Here is a 26,415-nt window from a genome sequence, read left to right as displayed (position 1 = left end):
ATTAAAATTCCAATATTATTGTTTTTTTAAGGATAAAAAACATACGCGTATTTTTTAAACATAGTTATAAAAACAACATGTTATTTACTTATATAATGTAGGTAGGTATCAAAAAGTACGAAAAGATTTTATTAATCATTATATGATGCAATATCAAAAATATATCTAGCTTACACCTTCGTCGTTTTATTTCCAGGCTTATACTGACGGCCATAGCATGCGCCACGACCTTCCCCGCGGTGGGCGGCTGCCTGGGCGGCGAGGCGGTACGTGCCTACCTGGCGGGCGTGGTCGCGCTGCAAGCCCTGCTGCTGATCCTGCTCGCGCTGCTTGCGTGCCACTCCTCGCGGGGCACCATGACCGACACGGACTCCAGACTCCTCGTGGCGCCGCTGCTCACCGTCAAGTCAGTTCAATCTTCTTCTGATTCATATTGCATTCTGATCTCTCTTGTAATGGTTACAGAAAAATTCTGGATTGAAGAACTTCAAATGTAATGGTTAAATTATCACTATCGCTGATAATTCCATTGTAACCTCTATCTATGGCTGATCATGTTTAGAAACAATGATAATATTACACATTTAAAAACGTTTTGTACCTCTTGATCTGCTATGCAAGTTCCAACCGTGCTAACCGGTTGCTATCGCTATTGTATGGACTATAGTTGTGAACCTACGATACCAGTTCAATAATTGAATTCACCGGTCGGTGGGTGAGTTGACATTGCGTTCACAACACAACCAGCATTTTACTATTATATTGTACTATTATTATATTATACTATTATGTTATTCGTAACCCGGGGTTGTTTGTCTTTCTTAAAAAAAATAAACATTTTTAACATCTCAAGAGTAAGGTCGATTTTAACTTTATTTAGGTACTACATATTTTATCTTAAAATTTACGTGTTTACTGGGTTGCATGAACTCGTGAAGTTTCCGCTTAGTTTACATAATATGATTTAAAAAAAATAATTGATTGGAAGATAATAAAAATTTAAAAATATGAATAAAGATACAGTAAATAATTTAATTCAAATAATTTCTCAAACGGTAAAAAATAAACAAATTTAGCAAAGACGCGTGAATCCGGCGATAGATAGAGATTGGTTTGAATCTTCAGAATACCAGTTTACACTTCTTTCTCCTAAGTTCTGGCTGCAGAATGTCACTCGATAATCATCAAACGCCCCCCCCCCTAACAGGCGTCGTTAGATAGTCAACAGGTTGTGTACCTACGTCATTTCTCTACATAATGTCGCAGGGTTTTCTGCTTTCATTACTATTGAGACAGTCTTATTAGAAGTTTGGTTATGTTATTATTTTAAGGATGGTCTTTTGTAAATAAATAATAATACATACATAAAAATGTTGTATTTTGTGATATTAGTAATAATCTATAATTTTATATCTGTATTTCGTTACAAGTTTTTTTTTTCTTTGTATTTATTATTGTTATGTCAATGTAACGATTTTTTGCTGCTAGCAATCGTATATTTTGTTGCAAGACATTATCATAGAATCATTATTGTCTTTATTTCTAATTAGAGAAATAAATTATAGATCTACATTTGAAACTCTCTATTACATGCGTGGTTTATAAGAAATTGTGAGATATCACAACAAATGAAATTGATAAGCATATTGACGGTCTAAAATCAACAAATTCTACAGGACTTGATGGTTTATCAGGTAACACACTAAAAAAATAAAACATTACATTTTAACTCCATTGCTACATATTTTTAATGTATCCTTAAAAGAGGGACATTTTCCCGAACAATTAAAAATCTCTATCATAATACCAATTCACAAATCGGGAGAAACGCACACATTAATATTAGACAACTACAGACCTATTTCCTTGGTCTCAAACCTCTCAAAAATATTTTTAAAATGTATCAAAAATAGAATAATGAATTACCTAGAACAAAACAAAATTCTGTCCCAAAATCAATATGGTTTCAGAACAAAACTAAGCACTTTATATTAAGCACAATTATACACATCTGTTGATCAAAATAAAAAGAGTTTAGCTATTTTTCTAGACTTACGAAAAGCTTTTGATACGGTAAATCACAATCTACTTATAAAACAATAATAAAATAGGTTTCATAAATGATACAATCAAAATTCTTATTAGCTATCTCAAAGACAGAAAACAAAAATAGGGGATTTTTATAGTACTGAAACAGGAATAAAAAATGGAGTACCACAGGGAACTGTGATTGGCCCAACTCTCTTTCTAATATACATAAACGATTTATGTGATGTTATGATCCCTGGTAAAATTGTATCTTACGCTGATGATACAGCAATAATAGTGAATGGAAAATCCTGGCCTGATACTTTTTTGAAGGCAGCAAAATGTATTACATATGTCTCATCATGGCTAAAAAGTAATAGACTCTTCTTAAACTATAATAAAACATTTCACCTAACCTTTTATAAACATAATAAAAATAAACCCCCCCAATAACCTTAAAATTAGAATACATAATATTAACTGTAATCAAGAAATATGCTGATCTTGCTTTGAACTCGGAAAAGTTAAAAAGATAAAATATTTAGGTATTATTATTGATACAAAATTAAATTGGCAGTCACAAATTAATAATACCGTCTGTAAATTAAGATATCTTACATACACATTTTACAGACTAAAAGAAGTGCTCAATGTTGAAAAACTGAAAATTATTTATTTTTCTTTTGTGCAATCTTCACTCATATACGGAATAATAGGATGGGGCGGTGCGCTTCATGCACATATAAAACCTTTACAAAAAAACTCAAAATTATACCATCAAAGTTATGTATAATCGGAAAAGTACACTTTCAAAAAATGTGTTAAACAAAGAATCTAAACTATTCTGTCTCCATAAACTATTTATTTTGCAAACTATGAAATATATCTTTAAAAACAAAAATAATTTCGAAATAAATTAAAACAGAATCAACATTAGAAATAATAATGTATTTTATACTCCCCAAACGAATACCAAACAAATTCAAACCCACTGCAGTTTCATTGGACCTCGTACTTTCAATCTTTTACCGAAAAATATTCAAGTGATTACTAAACTTCCTCAATATTTAAAAGAGCTGAAATTATGGCTTTTCGATACAGCAGTTGACATGTTTTTATTTAATTTGTATCAATTTATGTTTCTCATAAAATATTCACCATATATTACACCAAACACTTATACTTATATACACTTCACTATACACTATTGTAAACACTTTTTATACAAACCGCTTAGACAAAATGTAATCTTGTTTTTGTTTTATATGCCCACAGTTTGTTTATTTTTAGGTACAATAATATAATAACTTAAATATATTACCCACGCATAGGCTGCGCCTTAGTGGGTTCCCATTATTCGTATTGATTTATATAATATTGTATGTAATTAATGTAAAAATTGGGAACAATAAAGGAAGTAAAAAAAAAAAATTACAATTGAGCTATGGGCGGTACATTAGATAGAAGGGATTTGTCATTTTATTACTAAACATCATAGCGCTATACGATTAGAAGCAATATTGCGTACTAATATCTTGTTCCACTATCAATGATCAGTGCGCACGTGGCGTCTACCGGATTTTGTAGTTTCTTGTCGGTCGGAGAGCAGTCGTAGAGCGTTAGAGGCCAAATCGGACTAATTAGATGGACAAAAGTGGAACCAATTTCTTCTCTTCACGTCTTATCTAAATATCATCAATGCGAAAAATACATTTTTGTGTTAACAACTGTTACGAATTTGCTAGGCAAAGTAGGTAATAGACTATATTTACAAAGAATCTACAAGGAAAATGTATCCATTGGATCGCACTAAATGCAACATTTTAAAATCACCTCGCACTTGTATTATGGTCATAGATAATGTGGAAATTATATCGTATGGCCCTTGCTATACAGCTTGACACGGTTAGCTTTTCAGGTGGTCAAATTAGGAACAAATTAGAACAATTTTTTAAATGCCTTTTTTGTGCCCACAAAGTCTACATTAGCGACTCTACCTTCTGCAAATCTTAAAAACATTTATTTCGAGCTGTTGAAAAGATCATATTAGAATATTTATTATAATATCCTTGGCCCGGTATGTCAGTTGATTTTAAGCTCAGATTGATTGGAATGTCGAGCTTATCGCGGTGCTCGGGCCAGTTATTGTTGCATAGTATTTGGTTCGAGTTGTTTCCCGCCCGCGTTCCGCGCGTTTACCTACATCAAGTCAGTTTTTTAAGTAACCGCGCCGCAAGTGCAACCGCTTCCGCATAACCTATCTTGAGTTATTAAAACCACCGCGCCGCGCTTGTAAACGGCAAATGTCATACTGCAAAATACCGCCGTGAAATAGTGCATAAAAATAGCAATCTATAACGCATTGAACCATATCGCAAAATCCAATATCACTATTCCCTTTCCTTGACCTCCTCCAATACTAACAATTACCCCCACCGGTGATTAAAGCAGAGCAAAGTGGAAGGTGCCGACAGTTTGGAGATATTGGTAAGTCGATCAAACAATATCACAAAATACCGCAATTACAGTCCATTCACGCCGCAACATTTGGTCACTTCGAGCCGCATTATTTAAATAGACAATTACATTTGGTCATTTGAGCCGCATTATTTAAATGTAGTTTTGTTCCTATTCAATCGCATTCATTTGTGCAAGGATTCAGTTAGCAACACTCGTCCGCTATTTGAAATTACATGCCTAGGTATAGGTACTCTTTGATATTTTGGGTAATTAAATTATTTATCGATGTTGTTGTAGCAAATTTATTCAGTGCAAATCGCAAAGATATTACAGCGTAATATATATTCGTCTATGTGTATTAATGCCAACCTAAGTACGTACGTAAACATCGCTTTGAGGTATCGGCCAATATATTTAATTATTTGGAAAATAACTTCTCCACTATAATTCGTCAGTACAAATTGTCGCCCAGTACACTTGTGTTTCTTGCGCATTATTTTATAAATAATTAAACTTTTAGTTTGCAAATAATTCTAAAAATGGAAGACAAACTAAAAAGACAATTAGTTTTACTAAAAGGTAAAAGAGATATTATTCTAAAAAGGGTTCAAAATTTAGTTTTGCTTGCAAATAATTTGCCAATCAATTTCGACGCGTCACGCTCAGGTGAAGCATTTATGTCTGAATCTGAAAGTATTTTAGAAATTAAAAATAAATTTGAATTAATTATTGATCAAATTAACGAGAATACTCTTACGTCAGACCCGAATTCTGAACCAGATTATTCAAGCTGGGAACAGTTTGAAGAATTATACACACGCATTATTCGCGCACGAAATAATTTAAAACCAAATTTAGCTACAAAACCGCAAACATCTACATCTGCGTGTGCTGCTACGAGTAATAATAATAATTTTATTAAGTTACCCGCTATAGAATTACCTACGTTTGATGGACGGATGGAAAATTGGCACCTATTTTATGAAACATTCAAAACAAATGTTCATTTAAATTCACAACTATCTGATTCGCAACGCGTACAATATTTAATTGGAAAATTAACTGGAACCGCGAAAAATGTTACGTCAGGTTTAGTGCCAACTGGAGACACATATAAAATAATCTGGGATACGCTAGTCAATAAATATCAAGATAAGCGATCTCTTGCCACTTATTACCTGAATAACATATTTCATTCAAAAACCGTAGCTCACAACGCAAACAGTTTGACAGTTTTTATAGAAAAATATTCAGCATCTATCGCCGCACTAAAACAATTGGGAATAGAAGACCTTTCGGATTTTATATTACTACAATGCGCTTTGCAGAAATTAGAGTCGCAAACTGCACAAGCTTTTGAGCTCTCAGTTCGAGAAATTGAGATTCCCACCTGCAAGCAATTGGTGTCGTTTGTGCAAGATCAGGTCAAAATTCTGCAACGAACTTCAACAACTCGTGGACCTAACACCGCCAACACACATTCAACCAGTTCCGGTGGAACTGGTCGCACAGCTCAACTCCGCACACATCATACTTACACGAGTACGCAATCAAAATGCCTTTATTGTCAAAATGAGAACCACACGCAACTGTACACTTGTACACAATTTTTAAAATTATCACCAAAGGAAAGGTTTTCCTTCGCAAAGGAAAAATCTTTGTGTTTTAATTGCTTGAGCCCGCAACATACATCTACAAAATGTAAATCAAAAGGCACTTGTCATAAGTGTCATGGCAAGCACCATACTTTTCTTCATTTTGATAAACCCAGTCAAGCAAACGCCTCCACATCCAATGGAGAAACTCAACCTAACGATGCAGAACCGCCGATATGTACTATGTCAGCAACCACGCGACAAGGGGCAACCACTGAAGTTCTTGCTACCGCCAAAGTTCACACTGTTGATCGAAACGGTGAAGAGAATACCGTCCGCTGTCTTCTAGACCCAGGCTCACAAAAACATTATATAACTTCACAATGTTGTGAAAAATTAGGCCTGGCAGTCAGTTCAGGAACGCGCTTCGCAGTCCAGGGTTTAGGTGGCAAAACGCAATCAATAAGAGGAAGTGTCACATTGACAATTCAATCTAGGATTGATCCCTACTTCAAATACTCCATAACCGCTCTAGTTTTAGAAAAAATTACCGCTCATTTACCTACTTGCAAGGTGGACTTGACGTCATATAAATTTATAAATGTTCCGCTGGCAGACGACACCTGGGCAATGCCAGGCCCAATCGATTTGCTAATTGGCGTCAGTCTGTTCTCTCAACTGTTGCTACCAAATAAGATAATCACCCCCGGTTTTCCAGTCGCGATTCAAACCACATTAGGTTATGTTTTTATGGGTGACGCCCCAGTAAATTCTCAACCAAACACCGCATTAACTTTCTGCGCTACGCACGAAATTGAGAACTTAATGCAAAAATTCTGGGAAATCGAAGATATTGGTTCGGAACCAGTTCACAGCCTCGAAGAAAAAGAAGCTGAAGACATTTTTAAGGGCACCACAACTCGCCTCGAGGACGGTTCTTATGAAGTGGCTTTGCCATTCAAAAGCAACCCTTGTGACTTAGGTGATTCATTGCAAGCTGCGCAAAATCGGTTTTATGCACTAGAAAGAAAATTTAATCATCTGCCAGAACTAAAACCGCTTTATGATGAAGTGATAAGAGAACATATTCATAAAGGTTATCTGTCCCAGGTGGAAGCCTTACCGTCAGAAAACGCATACTACATCCCGCATCACGCAGTTAGGCGTGAAGATAAAATGACAACAAAGGTGAGAGTGGTTCTGGACGCAAGCGCAAAGACAAAAACTGGTTTATCTTTGAACGATATTTTACACACGGGACCAAGCCTACAGAATGATTTATTTTGCATTCTTCTGAATTTACGCCTTTTTCCTATCGCAATATCCGCAGACGTTCGTCAAATGTATTTATGTATAAATGTTCGCAAAGAAGATCGTCGTTATCAACGAATTTTATATAGATTCGATCCGCAAAAGCCGCTTCAGGCTTACCAATACAATCGCGTAACATTCGGTCTTAAATGTAGTCCGTTCTTAGCCCTTCGAGCAATCAAACAATTAATGTTAGATGAAGGCGCTCGCTTCCCTCTTGCAAAGGATATTATTAATAGAGATGTTTATGTAGACGACATCGCTAGCTCTGCTTTAAATGAGCAAGAAGCTATCCGCGCGGCTGAAGAGTTGATTGAGCTCTTCCAGTCAGGAGGTTTTCAACTCGCTAAGTGGGCATCCAATTCCAGCACAGTTTTAGAAAACGTTCCATTGGAACTTCGCCTGTCGCAAAGTGTAACTTTCGATAGTGATGCATCGCTAAAAATCCTTGGGCTACGATGGCATCCTTCGGATGACATTTTCGCATTTGAAGTTACTCCAGACAATCGAACTTGTACGAAACGCAATATTTTATCATCTGTCGCTAGACTCTTTGACGTGATGGGTCTAGTAGCACCTATAATTGTACAAGCCAAGCTTCTAATAAAGGAGCTGTGGAATTTGAAAATCGATTGGGACGAAATCCCACCCGCAAGGATATCACAACAGTGGCAGCAGTTCAACGCGGAATTGCCGTCAATATCGTCGATTCGTATTCCACGTCATATAGGAGTCACGGAAGGATGCACGTTAATACTTGTTGGATTTGCGGATGCAAGCGAAAAGGCATATGGAGGAGTGGTATACGCTCATGTGACCACTCCTGATAACCGAATTAAGGTTCAATTAGTTTGCGCAAAATCAAAGGTAGCGCCGCTAAAAATCGTTTCCTTAGCACGCCTAGAATTATGCGCAGCATTATTGTTATCGCACCTGTTAAAAAAGGTAATTGATAATTACTCCGCTAGGTTTACTATTCATTCAACATTTGCCTTTTCTGATTCGACTGTAACTTTAAGTTGGATTCATTCATCACCTCACCGCTGGCAAACCTTTGTTGCCAATCGTGTAGCAAAAATACACGAAAATTTAAACAGTAGTCATTTTTATCATGTCGCAGGTGCTGATAACCCTAGCGACTGCCTGTCAAGAGGTATGCTACCATCGCAATTGATAGCAAATGACATTTGGTGGAATGGTCCAAAATGGCTTTGCCAGCCGCATTTCGAGTGGCCTATTTCACCATTTAAGCACGCAAATTCAGAACAGTTACCGGAATTGAAACCCAATCAGTATGAACAGCCAACTACTTTCGGCTTGTGCTCTCGTGTAGCTGATCCACCCGAAATGAAACCTAAAACCGACAATCGCCTCAAGACAATCGTGTCACCTTTATTATGCACATTGGCTTCTCGCATTCATTCGTGGTCGAAATTAATTCGAATTGTCATTTACGTGTTTCGCTTCATTAGGAAATTGCCGCGTAAATTTGAGTTAAGCCATATTGACATTGCAGAAACCGCTATTATAAGGGCAGTTCAGCAAGTACATTTTTCCGATGATATGAAGTCAGTGAACGACGGCAAGAAAGTACGGCAAGTTCTTGCTAAATTAAATCCATTTATTCAGGACGGTCTCCTAAGAGTAGGAGGCAGATTGAGAAACGCCGAACTCGAATTTGATAGTCGTCATCCTATTTTATTACCCGCTCATGATCATATAGTTGATTTAATAGTAGATTATTACCACACTAAGAACTTGCATACGGGACCCACCTTACTTATGTCTCTGTTGAGGCAAAGGTTTTGGATACTTTCTTCGCGCAATTTGATTCGGAAACGCGTGCATCAGTGCAATACATGCTTTAGAGTCAATCCCAAACCGCAATTCCCAATAATGGGAGATTTACCCGCTTGCCGCGTCCGCGAAGCTAAGGCCTTTCTGCACACGGGGGTCGACTACGCTGGGCCGCTTCAAATAATCCCGCATAGACGTCGGGGTGTTAGAAGCCAAAAGGCATACATTTGCTTATTTATCTGTCTGGTGACCCGCGCGGTTCACATTGAACTCGCTTCAGACCTCTCGACCGAAGTCTTTCTCAACGCGTTCAAACGTTTTCTATCCCGTCGAGGGCCTGTAAATGTAATGTATTCTGATAATGGGACAAATTTCGTAGGAGCTAAATCGCATTTGAAGGCTTTATTCGAACTTTTAGAGTCACCGGACTACAAGAAAGAATTCTCAGAAAATTTGTTGGAAAACCGTATCGAGTGGAAGATGAATCCTCCACAAGCACCCCACTTCGGTGGGATCTGGGAGAGTAACATTAAGTGCATTAAATGTTACTTAAATAAAGTTGTGGGTACATCTCTTCTCACATACGAAGAGATGCAAACGGTTCTTCATCAGATTGAAGCTATTCTAAATTCACGCCCATTATCAGTGCTCAGCGTTACCGATGTTTCGGCTCCATTGCCTTTGACACCCGCGCATTTTTTAACGCTCACTCCATTACAATCTTTACCCGCTGCTGATTTGTCAGATGCGCCAGTAAATTTGCTGCAACGAAAACATCTTGTCGATCGTCTCGTCCAGACTTTCTGGAATCGATGGCGAATGGAGTATCTGAACACGCTGCAATCGCGTCAGAAATGGAATACAAATTCGAATCCAATAACGAAAGGCACCGTGGTAATAATTAAGAGTGACAATATCGCACCACTACAATGGCCTATTGGCGTAGTGGTAAACGTCCACCCCGGCGTAGATGGGGTGATCCGCGTTGCGGACGTTAAGACTAACTCCGGAACATATCGCAGGGCAGTCGTTAAACTCTGTCCCCTGCCTACACAATAACTTTAACGTTATCTTAGATTTAGTTAATTTAGAATTTAGTTCTACCGCGGGTTCAGTATTGTTTATTGAATCCTTTCATAACGTGTTTTTGTTTTTCATTTTTTTTCTTTGTTGTATTAGTTACTTTGACCATTGGTCAAGGCGGGGGGCATGCTCGGGCCAGTTATTGTTGCATAGTATTTGGTTCGAGTTGTTTCCCGCCCGCGTTCCGCGCGTTTACCTACATCAAGTCAGTTGTTTAAGTAACCGCGCCGCAAGTGCAACCGCTTCCGCATAACCTATCTTGAGTTATTAAAACCACCGCGCCGCGCTTGTAAACGGCAAATGTCATACTGCAAAATACCGCCGTGAAATAGTGCATAAAAATAGCAATCTATAACGCATTGAACCATATCGCAAAATCCAATATCACTATTCCCTTTCCTTGACCTCCTCCAATACTAACAATTACCCCCACCGGTGATTAAAGCAGAGCAAAGTGGAAGGTGCCGACAGTTTGGAGATATTGGTAAGTCGATCAAACAATATCACAAAATACCGCAATTACAGTCCATTCACGCCGCAACACGCGGCATGGAACATAATCCGTATACGATTGGTCGTAAGCCTAGATTAGCAATAATACACTTATTGTACTCTATATTATTTTAGTTCCCCACTTCAATCAATATGGTGCTGTATGCGAGAATACTATTTTTAAATCCTAGCATTTGTATTTACGGAGTCAATGCAGTATTCATGAAATTATGACGAACAAACCGCCGAAAACTGTCCTGACGTTGAAAAATCCATTTTTAATACCTTACCAGACTATTTGTCTATTTTAGATTGATGAATATAATATTCCATACTGATAAAATTATACAATATAGGAAAAATTTGTTGAGATTGAAGTACGTAATTCCTCACGTAAACGTCATTAATGACATTTGTTTCTGCTAAAAACTTTTCTAAACCTTTTTCACTGAAAACATGATACAGACGAAAAGGTTTTTTAAACAATGTTTAGTAGATATTTCTCCATAGCTCATGATGAAAATGAAATGATGCCAGAACTCACGGTTTTTAGTCAAACGCGCAAAACAGATGTTCTGCTGAATAGTTAAGAATTTCATCAAAATTTCTCCACGTTGACTGAAAGAAAATTAATTCGTTTTTTTAGATTACTTTTCTCGCTTATACCAGTTACAGTTTGTATGCAAAAGCTATAATTTAATCGAGAAATTAATAAGTTGGTTCATTAACCTTAGCGTGTCGTGTTTTTTATTTCAGAGTGGCCTTCATTCTGCCAGAGGTGGTCCTCAACGTAATAGGAACCATCTGGATCTTCTGCAAGATCATCAAATGCGAACCCGACGATGACTTCACGAGGGTGGTCATTGAAGGTAACGGAAATCATTCAATTAGAAATACAGTTAGTACCCACAGTACGTCAAGAAAGTGTAGAAAAAATGCAGTCAATCATAACCTAACTTTTTAATCTATTATTTTTTTATTCTAAAATCGGTTTTTTTTAGTTCCATTTTAATGAATTTTTCCCCTTTCTTGACTGATTGTACATTTTTATGCATTGAGTGGGTAAATGTATTTATTTACAATTCACCTGTATAAACTAGTATACCGTTACCTTAATTTATTAGCAAATCTCCGTTCATTTAGGCAACTACTTGAGAAACGAGAAACAAACTAACCAAATTGATTAAAACAAAAGATTATAAATACATGCTGTGCAATTACTTTAAGTACACGTATGTAAAGTAGTGACCGTCCGTGGTAGGTAATATTGAAAAATATTACATATAATTATTATTAAAAAAATATTTTTAAAAAATACTGATATATCGGTAGTTCTCTACCGATATATCAGTATTTGTGAAATAATAAAAAAAAGTTTTTATACCAAATGTGATGCGTTCTATGATTCAATGTGAGTTCCAAGGTATAAATCACAAATTAATCGATAATGCAGCTGTGCCAATCTAACAACTATATTTTCTATCAATTTACATGTTTTAATTTCTATTGTTTATTTATTTCTTGATACTGTATTTGGAAACTTATGATAATCATGGAGAAATAGGATTTTCGTAGTAATTTAAAAAGAATTTAGCAAAAACAGCATCAAATCTAGTTTTTCGAAAAAATACGTTGGTACCTATTTGATTTGATTCTTTTTCTGGTGAGTGAACACGGCTGTTATACAAACAAGGTCAAAAACAAATTTTCAATTCGGACATGCCACAATAATTTTATTAAGAACTCTGCATTATATTTTGAAACGCTTGGGAAATTTGAAAAGCAGCAATGAGTTAAAGCTAAAACTGAAAATACTTATTAAATTATTATTATTTGATGCTTACGAATAAGATTTTTTCCAAGTTGTGAAAGAAATGTTTTTCCAAGAAGTAAATTTTTTGCCAGAATTGCAATTGCTGATTGCTCGAAAAATCGTTTAAATATTTTTCTAACCGCTGCACTTTTAATAGGCACATGTTATTTAAATTAAACTTCATTTCATTTTAATAAATACAAGAAACAACTAATTTCGTTTGGAGAGATGATAAAAAACGCATTAAACTTCCATTTTTATTCAATCAAAGTTCAAAATTTCCCTGATAAAACGATCCCTTTACCGCCATTTTGGATTTTTTTACTATTGAGGGACATTTGCGAAACTTTCGTTTTCAATCTATTTAGATTTACCTACTTATTTTACCCAAACTTATAACCTAATAGTAATGGTTGTTTCTTGTTGAAAAGTGAAAATTCCAGAATCTGGGCCTAAAAGCGCGGCGGATAGATAAATAATTTTCTATCGTTTTCCATAATATTAAATGGAATGTCATGGACTGAATTTTGTCATCATCAACATTTTGATTGCGACTGTGCAATTTTCATGCTTTTTCAATACTTGATTCATTGTCCCTGTGGTGTCAATGTTTGCCACATGTTAGTTTATTTTAAATTGGTGTTTGTACATAGCAGATAAGGTCAGAGTTGAGGCCCGTTTCTTTTTTTGCTGTAAATATAATAAATTTACACTTTTGCCTAGAACTTGTTTCTCTTGAAATTATGATAATGATCGGAGGTATGATTCAATAAAAAAATAAATAAGAATGGCTTACTTTTCCTATCTCCTTTCGGCGCAAAACATGTACTCATTTTTTTCTGTGTAAAATATGTGTAACTTTCAAACACAGCTTGACAATGATGTTTACGCGGGCGGCCAGAAGAGAACTAAAGATGTAAATTTTTTATTCAGCTTTAGAAATATTTTCAGTTTTTCTTAATACATGCCTTTTCGTTATAAAGCGATACAAATCGGAATACATTTTTCTTAAGATTTTGGCAATCCTATCTTTGAAAATCCATAGAATGTTCAGATACTTAAATAGGATAGATATCGAATTAATGATCGTGTGCACTTTTGGCTCCTGTTTTATGACAGATTAACCCTACTTTTGATGAAATGAAATTAATAAATTATTTTTACTAATTTCTATAAACGAACATCGTTCTATGGTCAACAGGTTTTAATGAAAAGTGCAAGTAATACGAAATAAATATTGGATCAATGAAACAATGTTGCATAATTTTATGTAAAGTACGAACTGATGACCGAATAACTCAATACAATGACAATCCAACACATCTTTAAAGTAATATAAAGTCATGAAGAGTGATGAAAAAAAACAAGGTTAAATAGGTTACGTAGGTTAAGTTTACCGGTAAGACTTTTTTCATCGCTTTTAATGACTTTATAGCACTTTTTAAAGGTGTGTGTTGAATTGTCAATGTATTGTGTTATCATGGAACCACTTTTATATTTGGACACTAACATAGACATCCAAATTAAATTTGCCCTAACTCATGTTATAATAATCTTGGTATCATTTCGACGAGCTGAAGGTAAACCACGTGACCATATTTTTGGCACCATGAGGGTTCGAGAATGCTTGGAATAAACTACGTCATCAGTTGTACGTTGTACGTTGAACACCGAAGAGTGCACATTGAAACAACCGGACCATGCACAGAAAAGTAAAGCAATGGTTTGCAGCGCAGGATCGGAATGTTCGTAAAAACGATTAAAAAACCGAACCACTCTCAAATGGGGTTGCGTAGCGACACCTAAAATGAGTGAGATGAATAAATTACTACACATTTATTTGTAAAAGTGTCTAACAAACATCGACCAATGGTAACAAAATACATATTCAGTTTTGGAAACAAGACCGAACTTTTGTTCACCAGATTTGAGATTTATATTTAAGTTTTTACGTAGCCAGCAATTTACGCACTATTGTAAAAAGGACCAATAATTCGTCAGATTAATTTATTGACAAATTACAGAAAGGCACAACGCGCAACTTAGTTTGTTCCCCTTTCCCTAATGGACTAGCTTATAAATTTGGTTGTCTATGGGCACTAATGAAAGAAATGAGCGTGGAACAAGATGTATATATACATATATTTATTACGTAATTGTAAAAAGCATTCACTTTGTGGCTCATCATAATTTACAATTAAAACACATAAATTTGTTTTTGACCACTAATGTGTTTTCCCCAAATATACCATTAAAAACTCATTTAATTTAATAAATTCAGTTAAGGACTTGTTTATTCCCCATAATGCTAAGCTAATTTCGTTTGATGTAATTAACTTATTTCCAAATGTTCCAACTACTGATTGCAAAGAAATAATTGTAGATATGTTAAATTCCTCTAATTTAGATAAAGATATGATTGATGACCTGTCTCGTTTATTCAATATGTGCCTTAATCAAAATTATTTCCAGTATAACAACTGCGTCCTCCAACAGAGCCAAGGGCTACCCATGGGAGCTCCTACTAGCCCACTGTTGGCAGATATTTTTATGAATAACTTAGAAAATAAGATTTTTAATTGTAAGTCATCACTTTTAAATAATGTTCTCACTTGGAAACGATATGTAGACGATATTTTTTGTATCTGGACGGGAACAGAGCGGCAACTAACTAAATTCCTTCTTCTTATAAATTCATTTCATAAAAACATTCAATTCACTGTAGAGGTAGGCAGTAATGCATCGATTAATTTTCTGGATTTAACACTAACTTCAATAAATAATAGAATTGAATTTAACATCTATCGTAAACCGACATTCAAGGATATAACTATACATAACACGTCAAACCACCCGATATCGCACAAATATTCTGCCTATCATTCAATGGTACACCGCATATTAAAAATCCCACTATCAGCTGTTAATTTCGAAATTGAACTGTCAAAAATAAAACAAATTGCTCTAAATAATGGTTACTCGACACACTTAATTGATAAAATCCTGAATAAGAAACATAAACTCATTTCGACGAATACATTTTTATTTGGTACACCTGAAACTAAAAATAAAATCATAAATCCCTTTCAATGGCGTAAAATCTTATACATATCCAATTTTTCTTCACTTAGTACAAAAAATTTGCCTACCCACATTAAACCCGCGTTCTATACTGATAACAACTTGGGAAAATTACTTAAAAATACTAAAGATAAAGATCACAAATTTAGCCACTCAGGCAATTACCAACTATGTTGCAATGATTGTCCATCGTTCTACATAGGCAAGACAACTAGAAATATAAATATTAGAATCACGGAACATTTAAGATGTTTAAATAACAATAATCTTTCAGAGTTTGCCAATCATCTCATTTCCACCGATCATACTTTTAGTAAAGACACAGGGGTTAAAATTCTTCACCGTAGTAATAAAGGCAAAAAATTAGATAATTTAGAAGCACTTGAAATCAGAAAATCCCTCAATAATAACTCCAGTATAATAAATAACCAAATTAATCTGTCTTATAGTCCTATTCTAGACATATTTCCAGTTAACCGCTCTGTTCTTCCTGGAATTCCCGTAATTACCCCTTCCACTTTGTCCACTCCTCCCTCAAACACTTAACATTTTTGTGTATTTATGTCAATATTTTGTGTAGTAGATCAGTTTTTAATATTCTCCTGACGAAGGAAGGGTTCTTCCGAAACCGGTAGAGTGAAAATAAAACTATTGTGGTCAAAAACAAATTTATGTGTTTTAATTGTAAAATATATTTATTATTTTTTTATTTTCAGGAATCGTGGTGTTCAACTGGGTGCTGTTTGCCCTCACCGTGTTCGGATTGTTCATCGTGTTCGACCCGCTGGGCTCGATCCGCTACGGAGACAGCCAGGACACGCCGAGCCAGTCGCGCCACCACACCAAGGTCACGGGGCTGTGGTCGCGCCGCTTCCGCTGGGCCTGTTGCTGCCTCAAGAAGGACGAGTACGGGGACGAGGCCTTCCAACAGGTTGCAGGTTACACAGCCTTCTGCTTTTGCTTTCATAAAGTCCTGCCACTAATCATCTATAATAACATCATACAAGATGGAAAGCACCTGGCCATTCAGATCTGATCTCTGTGAAAACCAAGCAACAGTCTGAACCCCCCCCAACTGTTGTTTTTTATTCTCGATAAAAATTAAGATAATAAAAGCAGTTTTATTAAATTTTTAATTTAAAATTTTCTAAAACAGTTTAAAATGTGCTAATTTTTATTTGTCGCCAAAACGACATTTTTGTTTTCATGAATTTGGCATTTTTGACGTAACATCGGTCAACATCACTGACACATGGTCTTACCAGCCAGTATCATTTTCTACGTCATAATGACATTGTAGCCAGTGTTGGAACCGTTTTTGCCCATTTTCCTACTGCCTCGGTAACGGTACTGAATCGACAAAAATCGGAGACCCTGCGCAGAAAAGTCCCACAACGACTACGCTGGTAACCGCAGTGAACATTACTTTTCTGCTCAGGGTCTTCAGTTTTTGTCGATTCGGTACCGTTACCGAGCCTGTGGGACGACGGGCTTATATTTTTAGTACGATGATCAGAATCAGAAAAATTAACTTTAAATCTTCCGCACATTCTTGACAGTGTTCATAGCTTGTAAAAAAAAAACCCATTGTTGGGGTACGTTGTGAGGGAGTATCCTATTACTCTGGAAACTTTCGATTCAGAATGGTAGTCTATACTAATGGTAGCGATAGTTAATCATCAAATTATTTAGAATCTCTTCTTTATATGCGTTTTTTATGAAAATGGCAGAGTGGTTATAAATCACCTCTCAGCGGAACGCCTGAAATAATTTGCAAAATATACGTTTTAATCATTTCATTAATAAAATGAACTTTGGATAAGTAAGTACCTAGTACCTAGACAGAACAGTATCGAATTTCCTGATAATTAAATGAATCACACAATATATAAATCTTACTGGGAAGTTCATCAGATTAAGATTAATTATATTATCTGTTAATTCCAGATTTAAAGGTGAACATTACACCTTGTGTAATACATGTGCAACAAATTTAAATGTGTTCTTTACACTTTATGTATGTGTCGTATTATTTTTAGACATTTATCTTCTGGATTAATCATTCTGGTTTGTAGATAATAATGGCCATATAAGAATGACAGTAGAATCGGACTAATCTCGTACTACTGGCAACTCCATTAATCTGACACTGTCTAAGTCGGGGCTAAAGTTTTGAAATGCAGTTTGGCCATGAGTATATTCTAAACATAAGATTATATATTTTGGAAAACCAATTAAAAATCATATCATGCACAGATAATTAGACATTGTCATTGGTTTTTTACATTTTTTATTCATGTAACCTGGCGACATCAAATGTAAGTAGGTAGATATGGAGCCAGAATAGTAAAATTTACTTGTTTTGTTGAAATTTTTTTTTGATTCATCTTTTGAAGTTATTGTTATTTTTATACTTGACGAAGACCTTCCACCATAATAATATATTAACTTTTATTGTCTATAAATTATTGCAATATTAGAATTTATTACAGGAAGTGGAAAATACCCTCAGTATCGCCCTCGTAAAAGACCATCAATCAGAATCGGAAAATTGCTTTAAATGGTGTTAGGTGGCCAGATCTGAACAGCCAGGTACTTCATCACCTTCCCCTTCCTCATTTCATTCCCCTCCCCACTCCTTCCAGTCTCACTGGAATAGGGACCAGCAGTTTTCTTGTACAGTATTCAAGTATAATTAAACATTTTATTTACAAAAACCGTGAAACAAGAAAAGTCCATTTAAGAGTCATCCAAATAAATTAATTTGTGTAACATTGTTCCACATTTAGGTTTTATAAGCAGATAAATGACTCTGACCAAAAGGGTTACGATTAATTAATAAATCTAAATAACACAAAACAATATTTCTGGAAACCGCATAATGTAAAACTAACTGTAATGTGTAAATGTATGTAGTACTAAAGAGTCAATATTGCTTCATTTGATTTCCAGAACTGTTGAGCGCCATATTCCGTACGACGGATCTCGTTCCGTCAGACGTGATGGCAGGATGTGTTCTGCTGCGGGTTCGCCAGAAGAGAGAGACCCGTGAGATGAGAAGGATACAGATGATCAATGAGGAAGAGCCCATATATTCAACGGGTGAGCTTTATCTTTGAATTTGAAGACCATCTGGCTTCACTAACATATTCTAATTAAATTATCTGACCAGCTCTTAGACATAATCAGTCAGTTATTTAAAGGCTGGATCTCATATAAATGAAAATATGTATTTACATCTGTTTATTATGCATTTTGAAGCATGGTTACGTGACCATTATATGTCCCAGTTTGACTGACCTGTTTTCCTGGAATCTGTTTATTATACATTTTGAAGCATGGTTACGTGACCATTATATGTCCCAGTTTGACTGACCTGTTTTCCTGGAATCTGTTTATTATGCATTTTGAAGCATGGTTACGTGACCATTATATGTCCCAGTTTGACTGACCTGTTTTCCTGGAATCTGTTTATTATACATTTTGAAGCATGGTTACGTGACCATTATATGTCCCAGTTTGACTGACCTGTTTTCCTGGAATCTGTTTATTATGCATTTTGAAGCATGGTTACGTGACCATTATATGTCCCAGTTTGACTGACCTGTTTTCCTGGAATCTGTTCTGTTGTCACGAAGAAAGGCTTTGGAATGCGATAATGTCCCATTTTCAGAAAGTTGTCACGTAGGACATCAAATTGTCTCAGTATTATGCGTGGAGTCAATATTTAGAGATGGTCGATATTTCATTTTGCACCCCCCTTCTCTAAGATATCAACCATCGCTACCTATGTCCCATTTTAGAGCCAAAAAAACTGGTCACGTTAAGCATAGTGACAAATATTTGCCACAGGAATGGATAAATACTGTCATCATAACAACCTAGGTTAGGTTAGGACTATTTTAAATAGGTATCACTGTGTTGGATGTCAGTTGTTGAACAACATAAAGCCTGTTCTCGTTAAACATGAAATTAATAATCAAGCACCCATTACAATAAAATCTCTTTTTGTCTAGATGTAAACAAAGTGTTCTCTGAAGTACCCCGTTGGATGAATCTCACCGATGCGTTGCACTTCTTGAAGTTCTCCACATCGTCGTATGGCTGGCCATACGTTATGTTTACCAACTGCGTCACGGGAATATGCAAACTCCTGAGGTTTGTCACCTGCTGCGGATGTTGGAGGTAACACAATCTTCTTTCTTAACCTTATTATGCTTTCAGTAATACATAGATACAACACCCTGTTAATTACAGTTTATTTTTCACAAAAACGGTGCTATTCAAATTATCTAATTATTTATGCAGTAGAATCTTACTAATCTGACACTTCATCAAGCACCTTCGGTAATCCAGCACTATTTGAAATAAATAATTGTCAATAGTTACATAAATTAAAATATTGTATTGAGTTTAACTCCTTATTGACATGTAAGTTAGAACTTTGTATCAGATTTACACGAAATTATTTTCATAAACAATAGAAAACCGAGAAAACCATTTTGTTTTGTTGCTACACTATTATATTTCACTGATTTTAAAAATTCATGTGATATTGTATGTTAAAGGATAAAACATAATATTTTTATTAGAAGTGTATTAATGTACTTGCACATTTTTTATTTTACAATTTTCCACTTAACTACTTATTCCTGTGCTCCGGCACCAACAGGTTTTATGGCATAGAGCAACATAGTATCTCCCAATCCTGATGCAATAAAATTCATAATCTTAATGAACCAGAACAATAATTAATGAATTCTCAATCGTTTGTATTATTTCCTAGGCCCAAATCGAGAGTAGTGACTGATGACAACTGCTGCATGTGTCACCTTGCCGGAGTCAGATATTTGTCAGGGCTGCCCACTGAAGATATTCTCTTTGCATCCTTTAAGAACCATGTATTTGAGGTAGGGTCGCACATTTATTTGATTGTTTTTTTAATGTTAAAATCTCGGGATTATGGCATTCCCAATTAAGGTCTATTGTGAGTGTGAGGAGTTTGACGGCCTTCTTAGTCGAGGGCGTCCTTACTCCCCTACTTAGGGGTAAAGTTCTCGACTATGAATCCGAAGGTCGCGGGTCCAAACCCCGGCGAATGCCTATATTTTTAATGTTAAAATCTCGGGATTATGGCATTCCCAATTAAGGTGTATTGTGAGTGTGAGGAGTTTGACGGCCTTCTTAGTCGAGGGCCTCCTTACTCCCCTACTTAGGGGTAAAGTTCTCGACTATAAATCCGGAGGTCCGGGAAGGCCTATTTTTTTAGTATTTTTTTAGCTTGCAAATTAATTGGCAATGAATTATCTATTTAATTTTCATTAAATTACTTTGTTGGTATAAATCTTTGCACTCGCCATTTTTTTATCTATATTAATTCTTAATTAATCACATAGTTGGTTAAAGAAATGAGTGCACATGAATAACAATTTCCCCAGAATAGCTCAGAGAAATGATTTTATTTGTTTGTGCCTATCAGGTTATTCAAAGAAGAGATGAAAATGGGTGCACAGGGAACACAGGGATAGATCCCAACCATCCAACAAAATATAACCTCAAAATTCATAATCTTCCAGTTACCCTTCTGCGTGATAGCCGACCACAAGATGCAGAGCATCGTGGTGGCAGTGAGGGGCTCCATGTCACTGCGGGACATCTTCACGGATCTGACTGCCGGCTCAGAGCGATTCGAGGCGCAGGGCCTGCCCCCTGATACCTCGGCCCACAAGGGCATGGCAATGGGTGCCAGCAAGCTGTTGCACAAGCTGCAATCCCTCCTGGAGAGGGCGTTCTATCAGTATCCGCATTATACGCTCGTTATCACTGGTGAGAATCTTAACATAGACTTATAGACGTAGACATAGACGTAGTACTTTTGTGATAATGTGACCAGATCTCTTCAACACCAAAACGGGACATAAGTAGAGATGGTTGATATATGTACCCAATAACTATTTCTGGCTCCAAGACAATTATTTGTACTTTTATGTCCTTCTCAATTTTACTAACGATACCATTCAAAGCGGGACTTACGGTGATGTTAATTACACGTATTGTGTTCTTCATTAATAATTCTACTATGTATTCTACCAAAAAGACGTAAAGGTATGTACATGACATAAAAGTTTTATGTTGCTTGTCTTTGGGTATTGTGTAAAGCAACAGTAGAGAACAGTTCGGTCAACCTTGCAGTGTATTAGGAGACGGTTGACGTAAGGTTCCCGTGAGCAAGGTCCATAGGCCCATTGTGCTGTTTCCCATTTTACCTCATTCCTTCAACAGTAATCCGGTCCCTTTAATAAAGTTTACCAGGGTTGTCAATGGATATGTGGCTATGTCTTCTGGTTCTACAATGTGTCTTCCCAGGTATCTGAGCCTTGTTCCCAACAGAGCGGGATATTTTTTTTTTTTTTTTTAAAAGAAAGACAAACATTCCCGGGTTACGAATAACCTGACAATATTTGAAAATCTCCTACTACCACCACAGTAAGCGGAAAATGTTGCTTGTGTTGTGGTGGAGGACTTAGCCGGCCGAGGAATTGAACACACTACGCCTGGGTGAGACCCAAGCACGATGTCAATTCGGTCACCGACCGGGACATTGGCACCAAAGGTGAATTGGAGTCATTTCATCCTCTTCTGTTGGTGTTTTCCACTCCCAACAACTGCATGTGCCTCCTGAGATGGCAGTGTCCCGTTAGTAGTCTCACCAGTTTCCTCGGTGAGTTTCTGTCCATATTGAGTAGTTGTCTGGTTCGCCTTGGGTCTGGTCCGTTGAGTACTTTGGATAGCCTCATTCCGGGTGCCCTTTCCCATTCCTCCCAGTGCCGGGATTTGACCCACCTTTCAATATATATTTTAGTATAGCAAGCTGCTACTCCTACGGCCGGCTTAGATCCTGCAAGTGGTGGTTTCGCCCCTTTCCTTGCTAGTCCATCAGCCCGCTCATTGCCCTCAATTCCTTTATGTCCTGGTACGAGATCAGGGTTATTTTATTGATGGTAGCAAGTTCTTCAAGAATTTCATCACCAGTCTGGAGTCGCATCGGTTACTTTCCAGTGCCATTAGAGCTGCCTGGCTATCAGAGCATATGCCTATGTTCTTATTCCTGTGCCCGATACGTATGTTCTCCTTTCCACAAGCTATGATGGCCTCCATCTCAGCTTGAAATACAGTTGTTCCAGTGGTAAACTAAGTTCCCTCGTGGAACCCTGTAAACAGACCCCGGTCCCTGTTCCCTTCTCCATCTTGGACCCATCTGTGAACCAGATTAGTTCCCGTTTGTGAGTAGGGCCTGAACCGTGTCCCATTCCTCCCTTGTGGGGTACGTCACTCTAAACTGCTCTCTGAAGAAGTAGTCAGCTTTTTTGCCATCCTGCCTCATTCCAACTGTTGGACTAATCGCCCTCAGTCTTGTTCCGATTTCCGTGTGACTGTTTTTGGGCAACTCGCCTCTCCATTGACTTTTCCATTGTAACCTCTATGCTGCCACCATTGGCGCCCCCTCTATTTCTAAGTTTAGTGGGGGTAGATTCAGCAGTACTCCCATAGCTAGTATTGGAGTGGTTCGCATGGCTCCTGTAATTTCTCTGCATGTGGTTGAGTGTGGCCATCTCTGTTTTCAGTATTGTTCTCCTCCTTTGACCAAGGCTGCATGCATGGTTCATGGTTCTGCATACTGTTTCCACTTGGTTTTTCCAGCTCAGTTTGGCACCTATGAGACTCCGATGTACTTAACCGTGTCTGAGGGTTATAACTCCTTCCCAAAGAAGGTTGAATTGTTCCATCCCTGTGTCCATCATCAGGGCAATTAAATTAAATTGTGCTTTGACCAGATGATGGACACTCTGCGATCTTAAACTTTTTGGTCAAGAATGAGGAGAAAATCTCCAAAAGTCGAACAACACATGGCCTAACTGAAATTAATTTTCTTTGTTTTCTCAATGTTTAGCTTATTATATTTTTTGCTTAAAGTACCTATTAATATACTTACCTATACATCGATTGTCCTAAGTAAAAAGAACGTTAGTGACAAATATCAACTTTTCAAGAGAGTGAAATCAGAGAAATAATTGCACCATTTTGACTTGGAACAGTCAATATTATAAAACTGCACCATCATTAGAAAAAGTCACATGTCTTGGAACTTCTTAGCTGTGATATTATTATGATGACTAGGTATGTATAATTATTTATCAAATTGTCTTATAATAATATTTGAATTTGATGAATGTGTAGGTCACAGTTTGGGAGCCGGCGTCGCAGTGCTTGTGGCGCTGAAGCTTCGTCCAAAGTATCCAGATCTGCGGGTGTACGCATTCTCTATTCCTGGTAAGTATTACAAATAATCAGATAAGCAGAGTGACTCTTTGAGTTGAAATCTATTTGACACAGCATTCTTGGTGTCAATTCATGTTTGCCAAAAACAATGAAATTGTGGTAACTTCTGTTTCTGATGAATGCTTGTTTTGTTCCAGCCGGAGTCCTAAGCCGTGAGGCAGCCCGCTACACAGAGGGCTTTGTGTTTACGGTGGGGGTCGGCGATGACCTGGTCATGAGACTGAGTGTGGAGAGTGCGGAGAATCTTCGAACCAAGATCATGCAAACCATTCATGCCACAAAACTACCCAAGGTATGCTTCACACCTGAGTACTTGTAACATCAAAAAGCTCCGTTGAAACCTCTCTTTTGTATTATGCATTGTTTATGAGAAAAGTTACAACGTAGCTATGATCAGTATGTTGGTTAATATAATTTACTGATGGATTTGTTTACAGTACCGCATCATGTTGAATGGATTTGGGTATGCTATATTTGGAGTACCGACTCGAGACTTGGAGTCCACGTGGAGAGATCCGGAGGATTTGGAAAACAAAGCGGACACAAATGGAAATGGGGATGCACTTATTACTGTTAATATATCAAGCGTAAGGATTATCATTTTTCACTTAACTTAAAAAGATAAGATTATTGAGTACCCTTTACTGGTGTGACCTGTGACTGCTTCACCAAGGACTACTGCTTTTTGGAGACTTTCCTGCTCTGAAGAAGCGAAGGAGGTTGGAATTGAATCACTCAGTAGATAGAGATTGATGGAGCATTGTGTTTACCCTACTAAGAGACAACCCTAGCAAACTAAATTGGACTAGGTTACGGAATAAGGTGAAATGTAGCAAATTGCACAATGCTAATGCGTGAACTCTGTAGATTACTAATATTGATCATCTACATAGAATGTCTCCTTGTCAATAATATTACTATGTATTTAATAATTCAAACTGAGATATTTTATCATCACAAATAATTACAGTTTTTAAGTGCGTGTTGTTATTTCAGGAAGCTGCACTTTTGTCAAAGGATATTTTTCTTAGAAGGTTTTCCAAAGTACGGCTTTACACACCCGGTAGGATTCTTCACATCGTTAGACGAAAGAGAATAGGAATAGAAAAGTAAGCATAAAATTCATTCCTTTCAAACTTAATACAATTTGTGATCTTTCTAGGGTTTTCAATAATTAAGGAAGTTTGAAACAATCATTACTCGAAATTTTAAGAATAACTTTATATCGCTGATCATTTTCTGATGCCCAATTCTATTTATGATTATTTATAGGAAATCCAAAATTCATGAGCCAACATTTGAAATGCGTTGGGCTTGTTCCGAGGACTTCAAGGAGCTGTGCGTAATGCCGAGGATGCTGCTGGACCACTTCCCCTACAACGTGCACAATACTCTGGAAACCGTGCTGAGAGAAAAGCAGGAATACCAAATCACCCATATTTGAAATCTCTCAAGTCAGCGGTGCACCAGTTTGTTTTCTACATGTTCCTGACATTGTTTTATCATGTGTGTGTTTGTTACACTCGTGTGTAGTGCAAAAATAAAGCTGTGATCACCCTTATATTAAAATAATTGTAGCACCCTTAGGGTTTAACTTTACATTTAATGATATTGGAAATGATCTTTGTATTGGAATGTGATTAATTTAACAAAAGACAATAAAGTGAGACCAAGAAACACTTCCGTCCAATAATATAAATATAGGAATAGTTTGACCATCATCGTGATGTTATTTATTTATTTAAAATAAAGTATAATTGCCGTGACTCTATATCTTAATAACGCAGTGACTACATTATGTGTATACACATTATTTAGTAACCTAACATTGTGTGATACGCAATGCAGCAACTTCATTTACTGTAATATGTTTACGTACATGACAACCTATCATAGTATGTAATACTTGCCAAAACAAGATGTAACGCATGTAGAGAATGTTACAGATCTTGTTGATTTTAAATTGTGATGAGGTAATATTGACAGAAACATGATCTATGGTAGACAAGGTTACCACATGCAAGTCACCATTTTTGTTATCAAATAAGCAATAATCTAGATTAAAATTTTATCAAATATTTTTATAGACTGTTTTTATACAATAATTATAAAAATTATGATACGGGTGTTGCGTGTTTTATTTTATACAGCAAACATATCTATTTTTGGTTTAATGATAACTGATTGACAACCAATCGGTAGTTCCGGAAAAAATGTGTATTCAAGATACAATGTTCTTAAAATAATTTTGACAGTAAGGACGGGTTGTTTCGGAGAATTTGAACAATTCATCAAATTTCAACGTTCATTTTCAAGTTCTGTGAAAGATTTTTTCAAATTCTGTTTTTATTTCAGTTTTGTCAAGCAACTAGCCCACAATGATATAGTAATAGAACTTGAATAGGATTTTCACAG

At 36.4% G+C, this 26,415-nt stretch overlaps 1 protein-coding gene across 1 annotated transcript in view; it reads left to right on the top strand.

The window, feature by feature from the left end:
* Positions 1-26,145, top strand: part of LOC149421660 (diacylglycerol lipase-beta-like) — a 100,845-nt gene extending 74,700 nt beyond the window's left edge. Inside the window, exons 3-14 of the mRNA XM_089634967.1 lie at positions 197-406; positions 11,523-11,635; positions 16,377-16,598; positions 18,613-18,762; positions 19,677-19,845; positions 20,447-20,570; positions 21,237-21,486; positions 23,899-23,991; positions 24,138-24,292; positions 24,438-24,587; positions 24,997-25,109; positions 25,273-26,145. Coding sequence (XP_089491093.1) covers positions 197-406; positions 11,523-11,635; positions 16,377-16,598; positions 18,613-18,762; positions 19,677-19,845; positions 20,447-20,570; positions 21,237-21,486; positions 23,899-23,991; positions 24,138-24,292; positions 24,438-24,587; positions 24,997-25,109; positions 25,273-25,444 — 1,921 coding nt within the window. The 3' untranslated portion in view covers positions 25,445-26,145. The remainder of the gene's footprint in view (positions 1-196; positions 407-11,522; positions 11,636-16,376; positions 16,599-18,612; positions 18,763-19,676; positions 19,846-20,446; positions 20,571-21,236; positions 21,487-23,898; positions 23,992-24,137; positions 24,293-24,437; positions 24,588-24,996; positions 25,110-25,272) is intronic.
* The last annotated feature ends 270 nt before the right edge of the window (positions 26,146-26,415 follow it).

Source organism: Hesperophylax consimilis, chromosome 8 (genome assembly GCF_061612785.1).
Source record: "Hesperophylax consimilis isolate HC1 chromosome 8, BYU_Hcon_1.0, whole genome shotgun sequence".
Classification (NCBI taxonomy): domain Eukaryota; kingdom Metazoa; phylum Arthropoda; class Insecta; order Trichoptera; family Limnephilidae; genus Hesperophylax; species Hesperophylax consimilis.
Note: the sequence above shows the minus strand (reverse complement) of the source record. Positions and strands in the feature narration are given on the sequence as shown.